The following is a 16,718-nucleotide window of genomic DNA, read 5'->3' as shown; positions in this document are numbered from 1 at the left end:
TTCCCTATTTCCTGATGAAGCAACCTTATGTTGCGAAAGCTCGAATTTTGTGTGTGTGTTTGTGTGTCTATCAGCATACCAACACTTTCGTTTGGTAAGCATAGGACTGCTATTTGCAGAAAAAACTCAATGAGTTATGGACCCAAACACAAAATTCTCCTAAAATAATGCGTAAGAACACAAGATTACTAAGGTTGTATCAGCAGCTGATGTCAATTGGCAGAGGCCTTACAAGTTATCTCAAGGGATTCTTTATTGACACAGTCCTCTTGATATGTGCCAGAACACTTGTACAGTTGGAATGCATCCCATTTTGGTGTCTAAAACAAAGTGCCCATTGGACACTGAAATCCAGCTGCACACCTACGAATGGTGTCGCTGCCAATTACACCGGGAAAACTGGGCAGTCCCACGTAAATACTTCAATATTTGAAAGTGAGTTCAATATTTTTGAACATTAATTATAAAAACATTTTGTGTGTGTGTGTGCTGTTATACAATATGTTTTCAAGCATCACATATTTCTGCAAGATGTAGTATTTGTCTAAAATACAAAGAAAGTTCTTATAATGATATTTACGGACACCAATACCTGTCGAGATATGGGGCAATCTGTCCTCTCATTCCTATCCATCTGTTATGCAGAAATAGATACTGTAGGCAGTTATGACACATATTTGAGTGTTTCTTCAAATTGGATCCTGCACTCTTTAAATACACACATTTCCATTTAGTTTGCGTCACACACAGTTGTCACATGCCCTGTAACATCTGGACACCGTCGTTGGGTCAAGCATAAACCGATACCTTTAAATGCACCCACAGCCAGAAATCCAACCGATTCATGTCCGGTGAACAGCAAGGACATGCTGCCTGACTGCCTCCACCAATCCATCATATGTGAAACAGTGCAATATGGCAACGTCACATGATCCGTAGAAAATGGGACATATACCACAGGTGTTGTCTTTCTGCAAGGGTAACGTTCAACAGCACTGGTAATTCATCATGCAGTATTGAAAGATATACAACACCTGTTGATCTTTTTGGTAAAGTTAAGGCTCTACGAGCCTGTCAACAACAATTGCTTCCTGTAAACAGTTAGTCTAGCGATGCTGATGTCTCGCTTCTGTGCCTAGTCAAGGATTTGCATCTGCCTACACATGCATGCATCTCTTGTGAACAGTAAAACACTACCAAATACTACACATTACTCGTAACAAGCAAAATGGCCCAATCTCAACTGATATTGGTTTTCAGACACATAAATTATAGATACTTTTCTTCAAGTTTTGATCGATACTACCTCCTTCGGAAATATGCGACATTTGTTTTTTGATGTTCCTTAATCCATACACACTTGGTATTTGAGGAGTCTGATGTAATAATGGGTTATACAGTAAGGTCAGCTACGGGTGTATACAGGTCATTCATATGAAATGTACACAAAGCCTGTAATTCCAGAAATTTGTCTCTCAGCTACAAACCAGCAGTGTAGTTTAACTGGCAATAAGCTGTAACTACAGGATACCATTAATTTCCAGAGGTTACTGCACAGCACACAGCAATCGTGTGCTATACAACCTAACAAGCAGGATGTGACTTTCCAAAGAGGTGTGACAGTATTGAAATCTATCATCACATGCAAGCCATGTATGCGGTAATCCAGTTGGACCTCTGTGTTCAACTTGTGCACCAAGTATCACAGTAGAAAACAGACTGCCTCACTTCGGAGAAGCGCCCATAATTTGCACTAAAACAACAATCCACAGGTGTAATGACGATCCGTAGTGTCCAACAGGCACAATATTTCGGTGATCAGACCTGTCACCATCATTAGGTGAGCTGACACACTGAGCTCTTGATGACGCACAGCTGACTTATATCTCTTCCCACCGCAAGCCATTCCCTCTGTGGTCCGCACACGAGGGAACACGTCAGAAGTCGTGGAAAAGCTTGTAGTGATCAGGTTGAGTGGTAGCTTCAATGTAGTTGCCCTGGCCACCCTGGTCAACAGACTGTTGCATCATCTTAATTAGATCCAGTGCTGGTTCCCAAGATTGCTGAGATTATGGCCAAAGTTTCAATTGATAAGGTAGTCCCTGCTGGTAATTTTGATGACTCCTCTATTGGCACTGTCCTGGTATTTCAAAGTCTGCACTAAGATCCTGGTATGTTCATATTCTGTAACATCATTATCTGCAACCATCAACTTGGGGCACATAGTCGAGGGTGCTACTAGCATTCCCAGCATTGATCTTTGGTGATGCGCTCTTATTGTCCAATATCTTTCACTATGTTGGCATGGAATCTAATACAATCCGCCCTTCTGCAAACTGAGGTCACCTTTGACACTTCTCACTAATGCCTGCTTATTATTGAGTGGGCAAAAGACAGTTTTTAAGCAGTGCTTTTTCAGTATGTACTCAACTTTTCCTGACAGCTCTTCGGTGTATAGTATAAAGGCTGTGACTACCTCTTCCTCCATGATTTCTTCCGTTTCCACACTCTGTACTGTAGGGGTAGGGTGAAGAGCATGCTTAATCTGCCATTCTGATAATCCGTACACTCAGAATCTGGCTACTCATAATAGCAGATTAAGCGAGCTCTTCGCCCAACCACTCTACTACAAATGGTGAAGACAGAAGACATCAACGAGGAAGAGGTGATCACAGCCTAAATGTTGTGCACTGATGTGCTATCGGGAAAAGTCGGGCATATACTGAAAGAGCATCATGTAAGGCCTGTCCTGTGCCCAATAAAATACGGGCATTATTGGAAATTGTCAAAGATGACCTCGGCTTGAGGAAGGCTGGACGAAGTCTGCAGATGCAGAGCAGTGCTTGTCAGAGCATCACGCTATGGAATTCAAATGTACCAGGATTGTAGTTCACACTTAGGCATACTGGGACAGTGTCATTAGAGAAACCATCAAAATTTGTACTAGGCCTAATTCAGAAGAAATTCAGCAAACACAACGATCTGGCAACCAGGGCAGACAAAGTAAAGTACATCGAAGCTATCACACACTCCAACAAAGTGTATCCACAACTTCCAATGCGTGCTCTCGGGTGTAGATCAGAGAGGGAATGGTTTGTGGTGTGAGGAGGAATAAATCGGCTGAGCACCTCCAGAAACTAAGTTCATAAGCACACATGACGATGGCGCACAAATATTGTGCCCGTCGGACACTACAGACTGGTAGTACACCTGTGGACTGTTCAGTTGTCAAATATGCCAGGAGAACGTCAAGAATCACAATGCTGAAACAACAGCTTGAGTGGATGTAGCAATGGTGTAACATATCTACCAGCAACCTTGTTATTTGCAAGGCAGACATTTGTTGGGTATTGTCATCCTGAGAATGGGTGTTTCACTATTTGAGCATGCAAGTGAGTGGTGAGTAGAGTCAGCTCAGACTGTTTGCTGATGATGGAGTTGCCAATATAGAAGTACTCTATCGAAAAAACTGCATAAATATTCAGTCGGGTCTTGACAAGATTTCAAAGTGAGCAAAGGTTAGCAACTTGTTTCAGCACTGAAAAATGGAGGACTGAGCACCTCACAAACTGAAAATGACCCTATGACTACAATATCAACAGCTCATAACTGGAATCAGCCACTTCATAGAAATACCTGGGTTTTAAGTATTTGTAGGAATATGAAATGGACAATCACAGAGGCTCAGTATAGACAAAGCAAGTGGCCATCTTCAGTTTTTTGGTAGAATTCTAGAAAAATGTAATTAGTGTATAAAGCAGACTGCTTACAAAACAATTGTGCAACATAGCCTAGAATACAGGGTGGGCCTAAAACAACACTACCCACCACAACCAACTGTAAACATTAAGGTAATCCTGTTTATTTGTGGGAATTTGGAGTGATGAGGCAACTTTCACAATACCAAGCATGTCAACAGATACAACAGTGCCTGATGGTAAACAGAGAAATATAGAATTCCTTTTAGTGACACAGTTAAGTCAAGCTGGTGTCGCCATTTGGGGTGTCATCTCATTCCATGGAGTAATTGGGACTTGGGTGTTGCTCAAAGTAGAGAGAACTAACTGGAAATGTTGATGACCTAAGCCATTCCAGACCACAAATAACCTACAATGACTTCCAGACACTTTCCTTTCAACACAACAGGGCCCCACCCCTTCACTCGCCAGCTGTGCCGAACTACTTTGATGCCCACATCTCGTGGTCGTGCGGTAGCGTTCTCGCTTCCCACGCCCGGGTTCCCGAGTTCGATTCCCGGCGGGGTCAGGGATTTTCTCTGCCTCGTGATGGCTGGGTGTTGTGTGATGTCCTTAGGTTAGTTAGGTATAAATAGTTCTAAGTTCTAGGGGACTGATGACCATAGATGTTAAGTCCCATAGTGCTCAGAGCCATTTGAGCCATTTTGAACTACTTTGATGTAGTATTTGGTGGAAAAGCTATTGGAAAGTGAAGGGTAATGTAAATGTGACACAGTTCCCCTGATCTGACACCTATGTATTTCTTCTTTTTGGGGTATGTTAAAATTTATGGTATAAAACGGCATTAGGTCTTGAAATAAGCTATTTACAACAATTTTGAAGATCCCGATTCTAATAAATCATTGTGTAAACAAGTACACTAAGTGTCCCAGTTCGTCTGATGAAATGTATCCACAAAGGTGGAAAACAACTCTTGAGTATCATATAGCTTCAATATAATGTTCAGTTATTTCATAACTGCAACTGTTTGTTTTGTATTCAATAAGGTTACAATGAGTAGTGACTTTTGGCTCACCCTATATTGATCAAGTGTGGGACCAGTACCAAACTGGATTAGCACATACAGGGAAGGGCAACAGGAATGCTCACAGGTTTGGTTGAGATGTGGGAGAGGGTCATGGAGAGGCTGAAGAAACCGTACTGTTACATGCTTGAACAATCTCTTGAAAGCTTACTTACAAAGTTTAAAATACCAGCTTTAAATGATGTATCTAGGGATGTACTGCAGCCACCTACGTATCACTCCCATAATGACTGCAAGCATAAGATTAGACTAATTACAACATGGACAGTTGCAATTAAATAATCATTCTTCCTGTGCTTCGTATATGAATGAGTGGGAGGAAGCCATAAGTGGTTCAATGGGAAGTACCCTCTGCCATTCACTTCACTTCACCGTGGTTTCCAATGTCTGGATGAAGGTGTGAGTCACTGTGAGAGACTGAGCCACTAGGTTGCTCTGTGAGGGGAGAATCTTTAGTGGAAATGTGGTACTGAAGATTAGCAAATACTGAAACTAAGACAAATGTCATGAGTGGGTGAGAAGTGGAAGAACAATATATGGAAGAATATTAGTTAAAGTAGTCAGAAGAAAGACAATAATAAGAAGTCACTTAGGAAGTTGCATTCGATTTTAAATTGCTCACGAGTTTAAGATTGAAAATTGAATGTGCATGATGGGAAAAGAGTAATTATCCTATACAATGTTTCATGTAAGCTTCAGTAATTTTTGTGGGGAGATATCCAGAATGGCACTACTGTACAGGAAACAGCGTTCTAAAGGTGATGGTTCGAGTGATGACATACTGTTAAGTTGCAACCATTATCCAACAAACACTGACTGTAACTACACTACGGAATCAAAAGGTTAGGGTATCCCACAAGTACCCCTGGTGAGTGTGACGTGACCATACTCGTTCTCTACTCGTATAAATGATTTGATGGTGCTGTAATGTCCAAGAAAGTGTCATCCTTGAGTGACTGTAAGAGTACATGTGATGACTCATGAGGGGACTGCAACTACTCGTAACCACTGCTTTCGTCCAAATTTATGGTGTTTACAGGGCTTGACCAGAAATGGAAGCGATAGACGTGGGAGCTCCAGATGGCCACAAAATTAGAAAAAATAGAATTTTTGACACGGTTCAGTTGAGTCATAAGACATTTATTTTAGTGTAGTTGACAGGCAGTGATTAACATGACAGGAAAAGTATAGAATGACAGTCTGAGGCTCTTGGGTTTGAGTCCCTATCTGGGAAATTGTTTTATTTTCTTTTTTCACATTACTTACACAGAAAATAAACTGACATAATGCTTAATAATTGCAGTAATTAATATTTTCATAAAAGGCTTGAAAAGGAAAGTTTGGGACTGCAAGTAAATTTCCAGGAAGCAATTGTAAGCTACACATGAGAATTTTGTACGTAAAATTTAGATAGCTTTATTATTTTACAGTTGATGATTTTCATGTGCTCGGTTGATATTAATCATAAAAACAGGGTAAGAAGTAATTTTCACAGCATCTTGCCATATTTTTACATTTATATGGTTATTTTTTAAGTTTCTATAGAGAAATATTCTTACTATCTCATCACAATGGGCCTGAAAATTGAACGTAACTTGCTCACGATTCAGCAGGCGAATGGGCTCTTTAGCCATAGCTAGTGTTCTTCCCCAACGGCCAATAGAGCCAATTTTACCTTCACCGGGGACCTGCTCTTCACATGCTGCTGCAAAGGGCTGCTTAAATGTCAAAATGAAACTAACAGAATACAGAGTCCAAAAACAAAGATAATGTAACATACCAAACGAAAGTGTTGGTTATGTTGATAGACACACTAACAGACACAGACAAAAACACACACACACACAAAATTCAAGCTTTTGCGAACCACAGTTGCTTCATCAGGAAAGAGGGAAGGAGAGGGAAAGACGAAAGGATGTGGGTTTTAACGGAGAGGGTAAGGAGTCATTCCAATCCCGGGAGCGGAAAGACTTACCTTATGGCGAAAAAGGGACAGGTATACACTCGCGCGCGCACAGACAAGTCCATCTGCACATATACAGACCAACTTGGAGAGTTATTTGCAGAGTTCTTGCAGACAATGTAAGTACAATCCTTTCTTGGAAATTTATTTGCAATCCAAAAATTTAATTTCATTTTAATGTTATTTATAGAAATATTAATAAATGCAATGCACTGAACATTATTTCAATTTCTTTAGTGTAAGTAACATAAAGGTAGGGAAAAAAAAAAAAAAAAGCTTCTATATACGAACTTGACACAAAGACCCTGGGATTATTGTTCTGTAGTTTTTCAGCTGCACCACCCACTGCACGGAAACTACATTAAGATATACAGCTCGTGCCAAGTCCGACCCACACCAAAATGCTATTTTTCTTCTACAAACTTGGCCATCTGGAGGTTCAACTCTGTCATTTTCATTTCTGTCCAAGCCCTGCATGCATCAAAAATTTGGACAAAATCAGTTATGACAAGCAGATGTGGTCCCCTTGTTAGACAGAATACGGTATTAATGGCGAGTTGCTTTACAGTTACACTGCTTAAATATCTAAGTGTAATGTTGCAGGGTGATATGAAATGATGAAGGGGAACGACCTCATAAGGTCAGTAGCAGGGAAGGCAAATGGTCAACTTTGATTTGTCGGAAGACTCCTACGACAGCGAAGCTCACCTATAAATGAAATCGTGTACAAATATTTTTGTGATTTATTCTCAAGTACTGTTCAAGCGTATGGTATCCCCATCAAGTTGGATTAAAGGAAGATAATGTAGCAATTCAAAGGCATGCTGCTAGATCTGTCACTGGTAGGTCAATTGACACTCGAGTATTACGAAAATACTCCGTAAACTCAAATGGGAAACCGTGGAGGAAAGACAGCATTATTTTTGTGAGACGCTATCAGAAAGTTTAGAAAGCCGGCATTTGTGGCTGACTACAGAACAATTTTATCACCACTAACACACATTCTGCATAAGGACCATCAGGAGAAAATAGGGGAAATTAGAACTTCCATGGTGGTTTGTGAACTGTTATTTTTCCCTCACTCCATTTGCATATGAAGGAAGAAAGAACTGACAAGTAGTGGCCCAAGGTATGCTCCACCATGCACCAAATGGTGGCTTGCAGAGTACGAATGTATGCAGATGTAAACAATGGCTGAAATCCAGGCAGAGAATCACCAAGAAACATCGGCAACCTGTTGCTGGAAACTGGTTTGAGATTTCGTGGATGTCTCCCCTGGCCTGGGGTTCTGGGCAACTTTCCGTAACTCTCATTTCCTAAACCTTGCCAGTCCTTTTCCTTCATTCTACTTCCTTTCCCTTTGACCATTCTACAAGAAGAAGGAGCCACTGGCTCCAAAAGCTTGCACATTTCCACGTCTTCTCTGTGGTTTTTCTCCTGCTACCACTTGGTGAGAAGATTTTTTTTATCTATCAAATTATATTTTGAAACACTGACTGCTTTCATTAATGTAGGAAATTATCAGCTACTAGTAGCAGTGAAGTGCAAAAGTTCGATATAAACCAATAAAATAATTTCAATATGTGTACAATTCAGAAAGTGAAGAATGGGCTGTTCAAGCAATGTTTAAAAATTGATACATGGAGTAGGTATACTGCTGTAAGGAAAAATAGTAACCATCTCATAACATCTTTTTTTATTATGTATTTCAACATCAGGCCACTGGTTATTGTTATCAAGTCATCATGAAATGATATGAATATTTCGTAATGTAACTTGTAACATTGATATGAATGGACTACATAGTAACTCATCAAGTTATGCAACATGATGTTTCCCAGTTCATTTATTTTCCAGTGCATATCACATCAGGTGTCCACCTAGCTTATGTCATAAGTTTTCCACAATATTTCAACAAAAACAATCTTGTTGTCATCTTCATTTGGTTCATGCAAAATCCTAATGAGTCATCAAAACAAGCTGCAGGTGGCAACAAGTCTGTTTGCCGAAGTAGAGTGGAGAAGTTACGACGTGAACCGAGTGGAACCTGAGAATTCCACAACTCGTCAAGTTAACAAGTTATTCTTAACATACTCATATCGTTGGACGATGACATCTTAATAAGCTAAAACTGTGTGAACACAAGCTGAGGTACTTTTTTTTAAAAAAAATCATATTTTAGGCACATAGATACCATTTGATTAAGAGCTTGTCATGGCCTACCAAATAACTATGACGGTCATTCCAAAACTAATGCCTCCCATTTATTTTCATAGAAATTACAATGGAAAGAGAAAGAACAGTAACATACATAAATAGAGCAAGATTTCAACTACATATCACATTTCTTCCACACAATCATAACCATTCATTACATCTTTTTGCAGACCACGTACACGAGCCTGCGTGCCATGCTCATAAAATCCTTAACCACTGCTGACTAGCCTTTTCTTACAGCATTTGAGTCTGGGAAAGTTGGGTACATAGTCTATTTTTCACGGGCCCAAAGAGATGGAAACTGAGAGATACTAAATCAGGACCATGCAGTGAATGTGGGATATGGTACGACAGTACATCCAAATTTGGCAATAAGTTTCACAGTTGCGAAACTGTTGTAGGGTCTGATGTTATTGTAATGCGAGTGGAAGTTTGTTGTGCTTTCTAGGATTATGAATTGAAGGCCACTTTAGGCTCCAAGATGGCAAAATCCCACTTATTTAATAAGTCTGTGCACAGTGCCTGCAAATGGCCATCTCAAGTTTCTTCTTTCTTTAAGAATTCACATGCTGCCACTTCACATAATGTCTCTCGGATTCCGACTCACAGTGCCGACATCATGCCTCATCACCGGTGACAGTATTCAAAAAAATTATCACCTTCTGCTTCGTATTAGTCCAGCAGTTGCCAACAAATTTCCACTCCATTTCTTTTCTTGTCTCCTATAAACATCCATGGGATCCACCTTGCACATACTTTGCAACACCTGAGCGTGCACAGTACTCCATTTAAGAGATTGCAACTGACAATAAGCTGTGCACACAAATCTATGGTCATGATCCACCAATCATCACAAATGCCTATGACACCACCACTAAAGTAGAGTTGCTAAATACAGTTTTCTGAAATTCTTTCACCAAAGAAGACAAAGTAAATGTTCCAGAATTCGAATCAAGGACTGTTGCCAACACACGGTAACTGGAAGGTAAATGTTCTCAGTGCAGTGAAGGGCAAGAGCCAAAAGATCATACATGTTGCTGCTTTTCTATGATAAAATTTGCAGGTTTCTACTAACACCAAACATGGATCCAAGAGTGTCTTCAGTACACAAACATACTGCTAATGTTGAAACCCAGGCTGGTAAGGTCTAAGTGTCATACTCCCACATTTCGTACAGCAACATTGTCAGTGGTCGCTGTGAAGTACAATGGGAACAAAAGATGTATGCCAGTTGCTGGTTCTACACAGCCAATGAGAGAGCAGAGGACAGACAACGTATTTTGCAGCACGAGACAAAGGAATACTATGACATTCTCATACCACCATAGATGTATTCTGAGACAATGCTTCTTTTTACGTATACATTCATTAGCTTTGCCAGTTCACCACTAAATTATCACCTACCAACCTAACCTATACTTCGGGCTATACTATACACCACTAAACAACTTCCATTCCAAGAGATGGATCTTTTTACAGCACACATTCTTTGGTTTCACCAACTTACTGTTGGGTTTTCAACCTAAACCAGACCTCAGCCTACGTTACAGATCACTCTGTTACTGCAGCCTTTGTTAGAAGTAAGTACCCATGAATCAAGAGTGAAGATGGGGAGGTTTCAGTTTTGGCACTAGATATATATTGCCTGTTTTCTCATATCTCATGAGTCATGGGAAACTATCTTCACAATGACTATGTGAAACCAACACATTGGCAACTTCTGGGCAGTAAAGAAACACCACCACAACTGGTGTTAGCCCAATCTAAACTTCAGTCAGGTTTGCTTGCTCCTCTCTGCAATCTGGAAACCAAAGTGGGGCAATCAGAATTACCTGAGGAAAGTGAATCTGATACTCCAGCAGTGAATGAGCACAACCCTGAAACGTGAGACACTTTCCCTTACCTCATATTCCAGATGGAACTAAATGATTTAGTTTGCAATCTAAAATTGTCTAAATAAACTGAAATTTTGGATGATGGGTTGCAGTGAGATGACCTCTTCATTCTAGGTACAAAAATTCATCATTCGGATCTGCAGACAGTGGTTTGCCTGCATACGCTAACAATAAAAATTCTGTGTCCGTACATACACATGCGAATCGTTTGATTCAAGATTTGCAGGCTCGCGTCTAAAAGCAATTTAAAAGTAATATTACTGAATAATGGCAATAAAGTCTGTCAGTACCACTGGTCAATTCAGTGAGTAAGAAGAAAAGACATGAAAGTATTGCTGTACTATTGGAAGCTATCAAACTTAAAAGATCATGAGTGTACAATATGTAGTTATTTAAAAACTGTTTCATTACTTACAGCTTTAGAACCTGCTTTAGAACCGGGTTTCACAAAATATTGCTGTTTATATGTTTGTGGGAAAGTTGAAGCAATCAATCTTATCACGAGTTGCACAAAATATACACAATGCAACTGGATCTTTAGAGAAAAGATGACAGATAGGTCAACCGAAACACCTGGTACCATGCTCCATCTTGGATTTGTGACCTTACGATGAATAGATGTGTGATATACTCTATCAGAAGCTAATCTGAAAAGTGGCATGTGAGAGAAAGTCTCTTTGCAACAGGTGTATTGCTTGAGGTTGTAATCTCTTGTAAATTTCGATAGTAAAGAAGTTCACGGTGTGCTGTTAATTGTAAAATGTGGGTCTAGGGAACTATTAGAGTTATCAATATATTCTTTGAAGAACAATGACATATGTTATGCAGATGGTGTTGGAATGTTTTTCTTCGTATGTTTCAGATGTAAATGTTGGTCTTATGTTTTGTTCATAATATGTCATTTATTTCTTGTGGGCGGTGGCTTGGATCATGTTGTTTACTAGGCCTACTAAGTTGAGTGGAGATGGTAATCCAGAGGAGAATGATGTTTTGCATTCTGGTGAATTTATTTAATTGTGTTGTAGTGACAGGCTGAACTACAACATAACCTGAGGTCTAGGCTAAGTTGAAAGGTGACAGATTAGGTGTGAGCTGGGAAACTTAATGAATGTATCATGACTTCCTTTACAGTTGCGTCCCCCATAAAACCCTTATTTTCACAGAATATTCTAGCACGCACAAGGTTTTACAGGTTTGAAGGGATTAATAGCAAGAACAGCCCTGGCTCAATATCTCCTGCTCACATGTAGCTCATGTTAGTTTCTTGAATTTTGCTTTGCTAATGCTGTCATGTTGTGAGCTATGTCAATTACTGATTGTTTCTTAGTGTTCATATCTCAATGAAGTTAAGCAGCCCGTCTGTTGGCATGGTACTGAACAGTTCGTATCATGGCTGCACGAGAGATTCAACAGTGAAAGTACAACAGTCTTATGTTGGTGGAATGGATGTGTGACGTATTGAACACCATAACTTTCCTTCAGGACAATGGTGTACTGGGAGAATATGTAAGTGTCATCAAAGATGAGGAAACCCTGCCAAAATGGTTGAGATTACTCATTCTTGTAACAGTGACGATTTCATGCGATGCTGTTGTCACAATTTGCGATGGTCTATTCAGTGGGGTACTTGGTTCAAAAAATTCAATCTCGTAATCTCGGGTACCACTTGACTATGTGATTTTGTGCCCATCTGATGGTGCAAGTGGTACTTATGTTACTGATTCACTCTGAAGGGGAAAGAGGGAGGTTTTATATTTTGTTCTGTTTTCTTGTAAAATAAATACACCAAGCTACTAAAAGTTTCTATTTTATTATTCAGCAACTACTTTCAACATATTAGGCACCTCTAGCAGAACTTTTTCATAGTAAATATTACAAGCCCACAATTTTGATGATGCCATGGGTCAATGCCACAGCCTGGTACAATGGATGCTTCAGTATTTCCACTTAGAGAAAAACAGGTCACTCTAATCTACATTTATACTCCGCAAGCCACGCAATGGTGTGTGGCATGCCCTAATTTGATATAGTGACTGAAAAGTGAACAAAGTTTCCACAGAACAGTGAAACATATAGTTAGTGGAAGAAGATAGGAATATTCACTGTAACTGATGCAACAAGTTGAGGCAGAATTTCTTAGTTAAATTTTCAGAGCTTTATAACAACAGCGTTCTCAAATGATGCACCATTTTCATTATAATATCAAACTCTTGAATGCTTATACCTACAAAAGAACTCCGCTTAAAATTCCTAAGCACCAAACTCCATGCACGAAGCAGACAGGAATAAATATAAGTTAGTCATCTAATAGAGAATGGCATGTCCAAAGGAATAGCATTAGTGCACTACATTGTTGGCCAAGTCATTACACAAACCTTCACGGAACTTTATTAACACAAACCTCTTCCCTAAATTTCTTCAGTTTTTCCTTCTCTTCATTTTTTTTCTTCAACATGGCTTCACGCTGTTCTGGAACAGAAAAGCCACAATACATCATCAGCCAGCTAACAAAGCTGTCAGTATTACAGGAAAGAAAAAAGTTACAAAAGGTGTATACTACTTAATATTTATCAAATGAAAAATCCAATAATAAGAAAAATTTATACGATCTGAAGTTTTTCAGAATACTTCCAATTTGAACAATTCTTGGATATCCAACCGGGTAGCGTCGTAATTTCGTCAGATGTACACCCTGCCATCTTCAAGTGGTTCCTGACTAATGCTAAGCTGCTCCTCTCAGCGCCCTATATACACTAGCTGTTACCTCCCTCCATCATTCCTCCCCTAGTGTCTTTGGTGCAGCCAGCGCAGCGGCTACTGGTGGTCGTGGGGAAAGCAGTACCTGGGTCTGAACTGGGGTCTGCAGTCTCCCTGCTGCCGCCGTCGGGGGCGATCCTCAATGTCTGGGACCGTCTTTCTCTAGAGGCTGAGTGCCTGACTAAATTGAAGGCCACTGTCATTATTAATTAGATCGTCCTGTAGTTGGATTTCGATGGCCTCTTTATTAATGCAGTCCCAGACGTAGGACGATTGACAGAGTATTTTTGTTTTTTCATAGCTGCCCAGTCTTTATACAATGGCATAATTCGGAATGGCGCTTGTGTTCGCGGCATCTCTCTTCTACAGTGCGGACTGTCTCCCCAGTGTATGATTTTCCGCGCTGACAAGGAATTTGATAAACGCCTTGTTTTCAATGGTCTAGGTCATTTTTCACTGAATCACTGAAATCAGTAGGGTCAAGGTTTTTGCAGAGGGTCGGAATACACATTTCACATTGTGTTTCCCCGGATTCTACCGATTTTTCTTGAGGTGTTTCCGACAAACGGAATGCACGCCAATGACTTGCGTTCTTCTGTTTCTTCTTCTTTTTCTCTTGGCGAGGTCTGTCTGAGTGCATGTCTTATTTGCTTCTGGTTGTACCCATTTTTCCTAAATGTTGTCTCGAGGTGCTGCAGTTCTGCTGGAAGGCTCTCCTGATCGCAGACAGATTGTGCCCTGTGAACAAGTGTGTGCAAAACGCCTTCACGCTGGGAGTTGCTGTAGCAAGTGAAGGCATTTACGTACAAATCGGTGTGTTTAGGTTTTCTCTATACACTGTGTCCCAGCTTGCCGTCAGGTTTCTGTTTCACCATGACGTCAAGAAACGGTAGGGCACCATCCTGCTCCACCTCCACCGTGAACTGTTTGTTGGGGTGCAGCAAGTTAAGGTGTTTGAGAAATTCATTTAAGCTGTCCTGTCCATGTGGCCAAACAACGAACGTGTCATCCACGTAACGGAAGAAACAAGTTTGTTTTTGTTTGGCTTGTTCTAGTGCCTTCTCCTCAAAATTACCCATAACAAAGTTGGCTACAACCGGTGAAATCGGGCATCCCATGGCGACGCCATCTGTCTGTTCAAAATAATTTCTATCGAACTGGAAGTATGTTGAGATGATCATGAACTCGAAGAGCCTTGATAGGTTCACCCTAACCCCGACATCTCTACGATTGTGGACATTATAAGCAGTGTGGAGCAGGCCACCTACACTCTGCCAGCCAATGAAGCAGAAGAAATATGTCATGAAACGTACTGTGCACTCACCAGGGCTGCACCACTGAAACAAAACATCTCAAAGGCGGAGAGGGTGGCCGCCCGCTAGTTACGATCCTGAGTTGGTGATCTTGCCTGCTGACAAAGGCAATGCTACAGTACTGCTCAGCACTCAGAATATAAGAGAAAAATGTACAAACTTCTCAATGACGCAGTGTACAGAAGGATAGAAGGAGACCCAACATGTCGCCTTCAAAGAAGAACCGTTGAACTTCTTGACAGTAACTTTGATGGAAAAACTGTCAAGAAACTTCGAACACAAGCGGCTGCACCGCCACAACTGTATGGGCTACCAAAGGTCCACAATGATGGGACACCTATGCGTCCAGTAGTCAGCAACATAGGAGCGACCTATGAACTGGTCCAATACCTGACGAGTCTCCTTAGTCCATTCGTGTAAAAGTGCGAACACCACATCCTCAATTTAGTCCACTTTTTACAACATATACAAGAACTTTTGCTCCAGGGTAGCGACTTATTAGTGAGATTCGACGTAGTGTCACTCTCCACTAAGGAACCACTGAAAGACTCCATCAATCTGATAAGCAAGAAACTCAACAGCAACTGAACTAAGCTCTTCGAGTTAGTGCTCACCTCCACATACCTTCCTGTTCGACGGAAATTGTTATGAACAGACAGATGGCATCGCCATGGGATGCCTGCTTTCACCGGTTGTAGCCAACTTCTTTATGGAGAATTTCGAGGAGAAGGCACTGGAACAAGCCAAACAAAAACCAACTTGTTTCTTCTGCTACGTGGCTGACACATTCGTTGTTTGGCCACATGGACGGGACAGCGTAAATGAATTTCTCGAACACCTCAACTCGTTGCACCCCAACATACAGTTCACGATGGAGGTGACTGGGCATAGTATGGACAATGAAAAAACAAAAATACTCTGTCAATCGTCCTACTTCTAGGACGGCTTTACTAATTAGGCCATCGAAATCCCAATACAGCACGATCTAATTAATAAACACAGCAGCCTTCAACTTAGGCTTGGAACCCTGTACTCAACCTGGAGAGAAAGATGCAGTCCCAGACATTGAGAATCGCCCCCAACGGCGGCAGCAGGGAGACTGCAGACCCCAGTTCAGACCCAGGCACTGCTTTCCCCACGACCACCAGTAGCCGCTGTGCCGGCCGCACCAAAGACACCAGGAGAGGAACAGTGGAGGGGGTAACAGCTAGTATATATAGAGCGCTGAGGGGGCAGCACAGCATTCGTCAGGAACCATCTGAAGATGGCCGAGTGTATGTCTGCCAAAATATTGTGGTGAAATTATGACGATACCCGGTCGGATACTCGAGAACTGTTCAAATCAAGAAAAATTCAATCCAAAATTTCAGTTGCATAACACAAATCACCACTGACTAGTTGAGATCACATATAATCATCTGGGGATCTGAGTGTTCACCACTGGCAGTCAGTCAAAATCATTTGGTAAACATTATCAGCTGCAAGTTACACAATAAAGAAACTCTAACACACCAGGACCAGAGTTTGCTGCTGAACTGTTAGAATATATTTATTTCAACTTATTAACCACCGTGAACATTTAGATCTGAAGATCATCATTATATATGATCAAAATTGTCAGCTATTATGTCCTGCAAGCAAGAACGCAAAAATAAGCTTTTGTCAAGAGATATATAATTGAAATATCTCTCATGGCAACACACACTATGTTAAAAATACCTAAAATTAGAATCTGAACTGACAGTTACAAGGTGAATTCAGTAAGCTCTGGCACACAGTAGGTAAAATAAC

General features: G+C 40.8%; 1 protein-coding gene across 1 annotated transcript in view; it reads right to left on the bottom strand.

Annotated features, from left to right (window-relative positions):
* Positions 1-16,718, bottom strand: part of LOC126295275 (sperm-associated antigen 7 homolog) — an 81,196-nt gene that overhangs the window by 63,467 nt on the left and 1,011 nt on the right. Inside the window, exon 2 of the mRNA XM_049987704.1 lies at positions 13,259-13,326. Coding sequence (XP_049843661.1) covers positions 13,259-13,326 — 68 coding nt within the window. The remainder of the gene's footprint in view (positions 1-13,258; positions 13,327-16,718) is intronic.

Source organism: Schistocerca gregaria, chromosome 11 (genome assembly GCF_023897955.1).
Source record: "Schistocerca gregaria isolate iqSchGreg1 chromosome 11, iqSchGreg1.2, whole genome shotgun sequence".
Lineage (NCBI taxonomy): Eukaryota > Metazoa > Arthropoda > Insecta > Orthoptera > Acrididae > Schistocerca > Schistocerca gregaria.
Note: the sequence above shows the minus strand (reverse complement) of the source record. Positions and strands in the feature narration are given on the sequence as shown.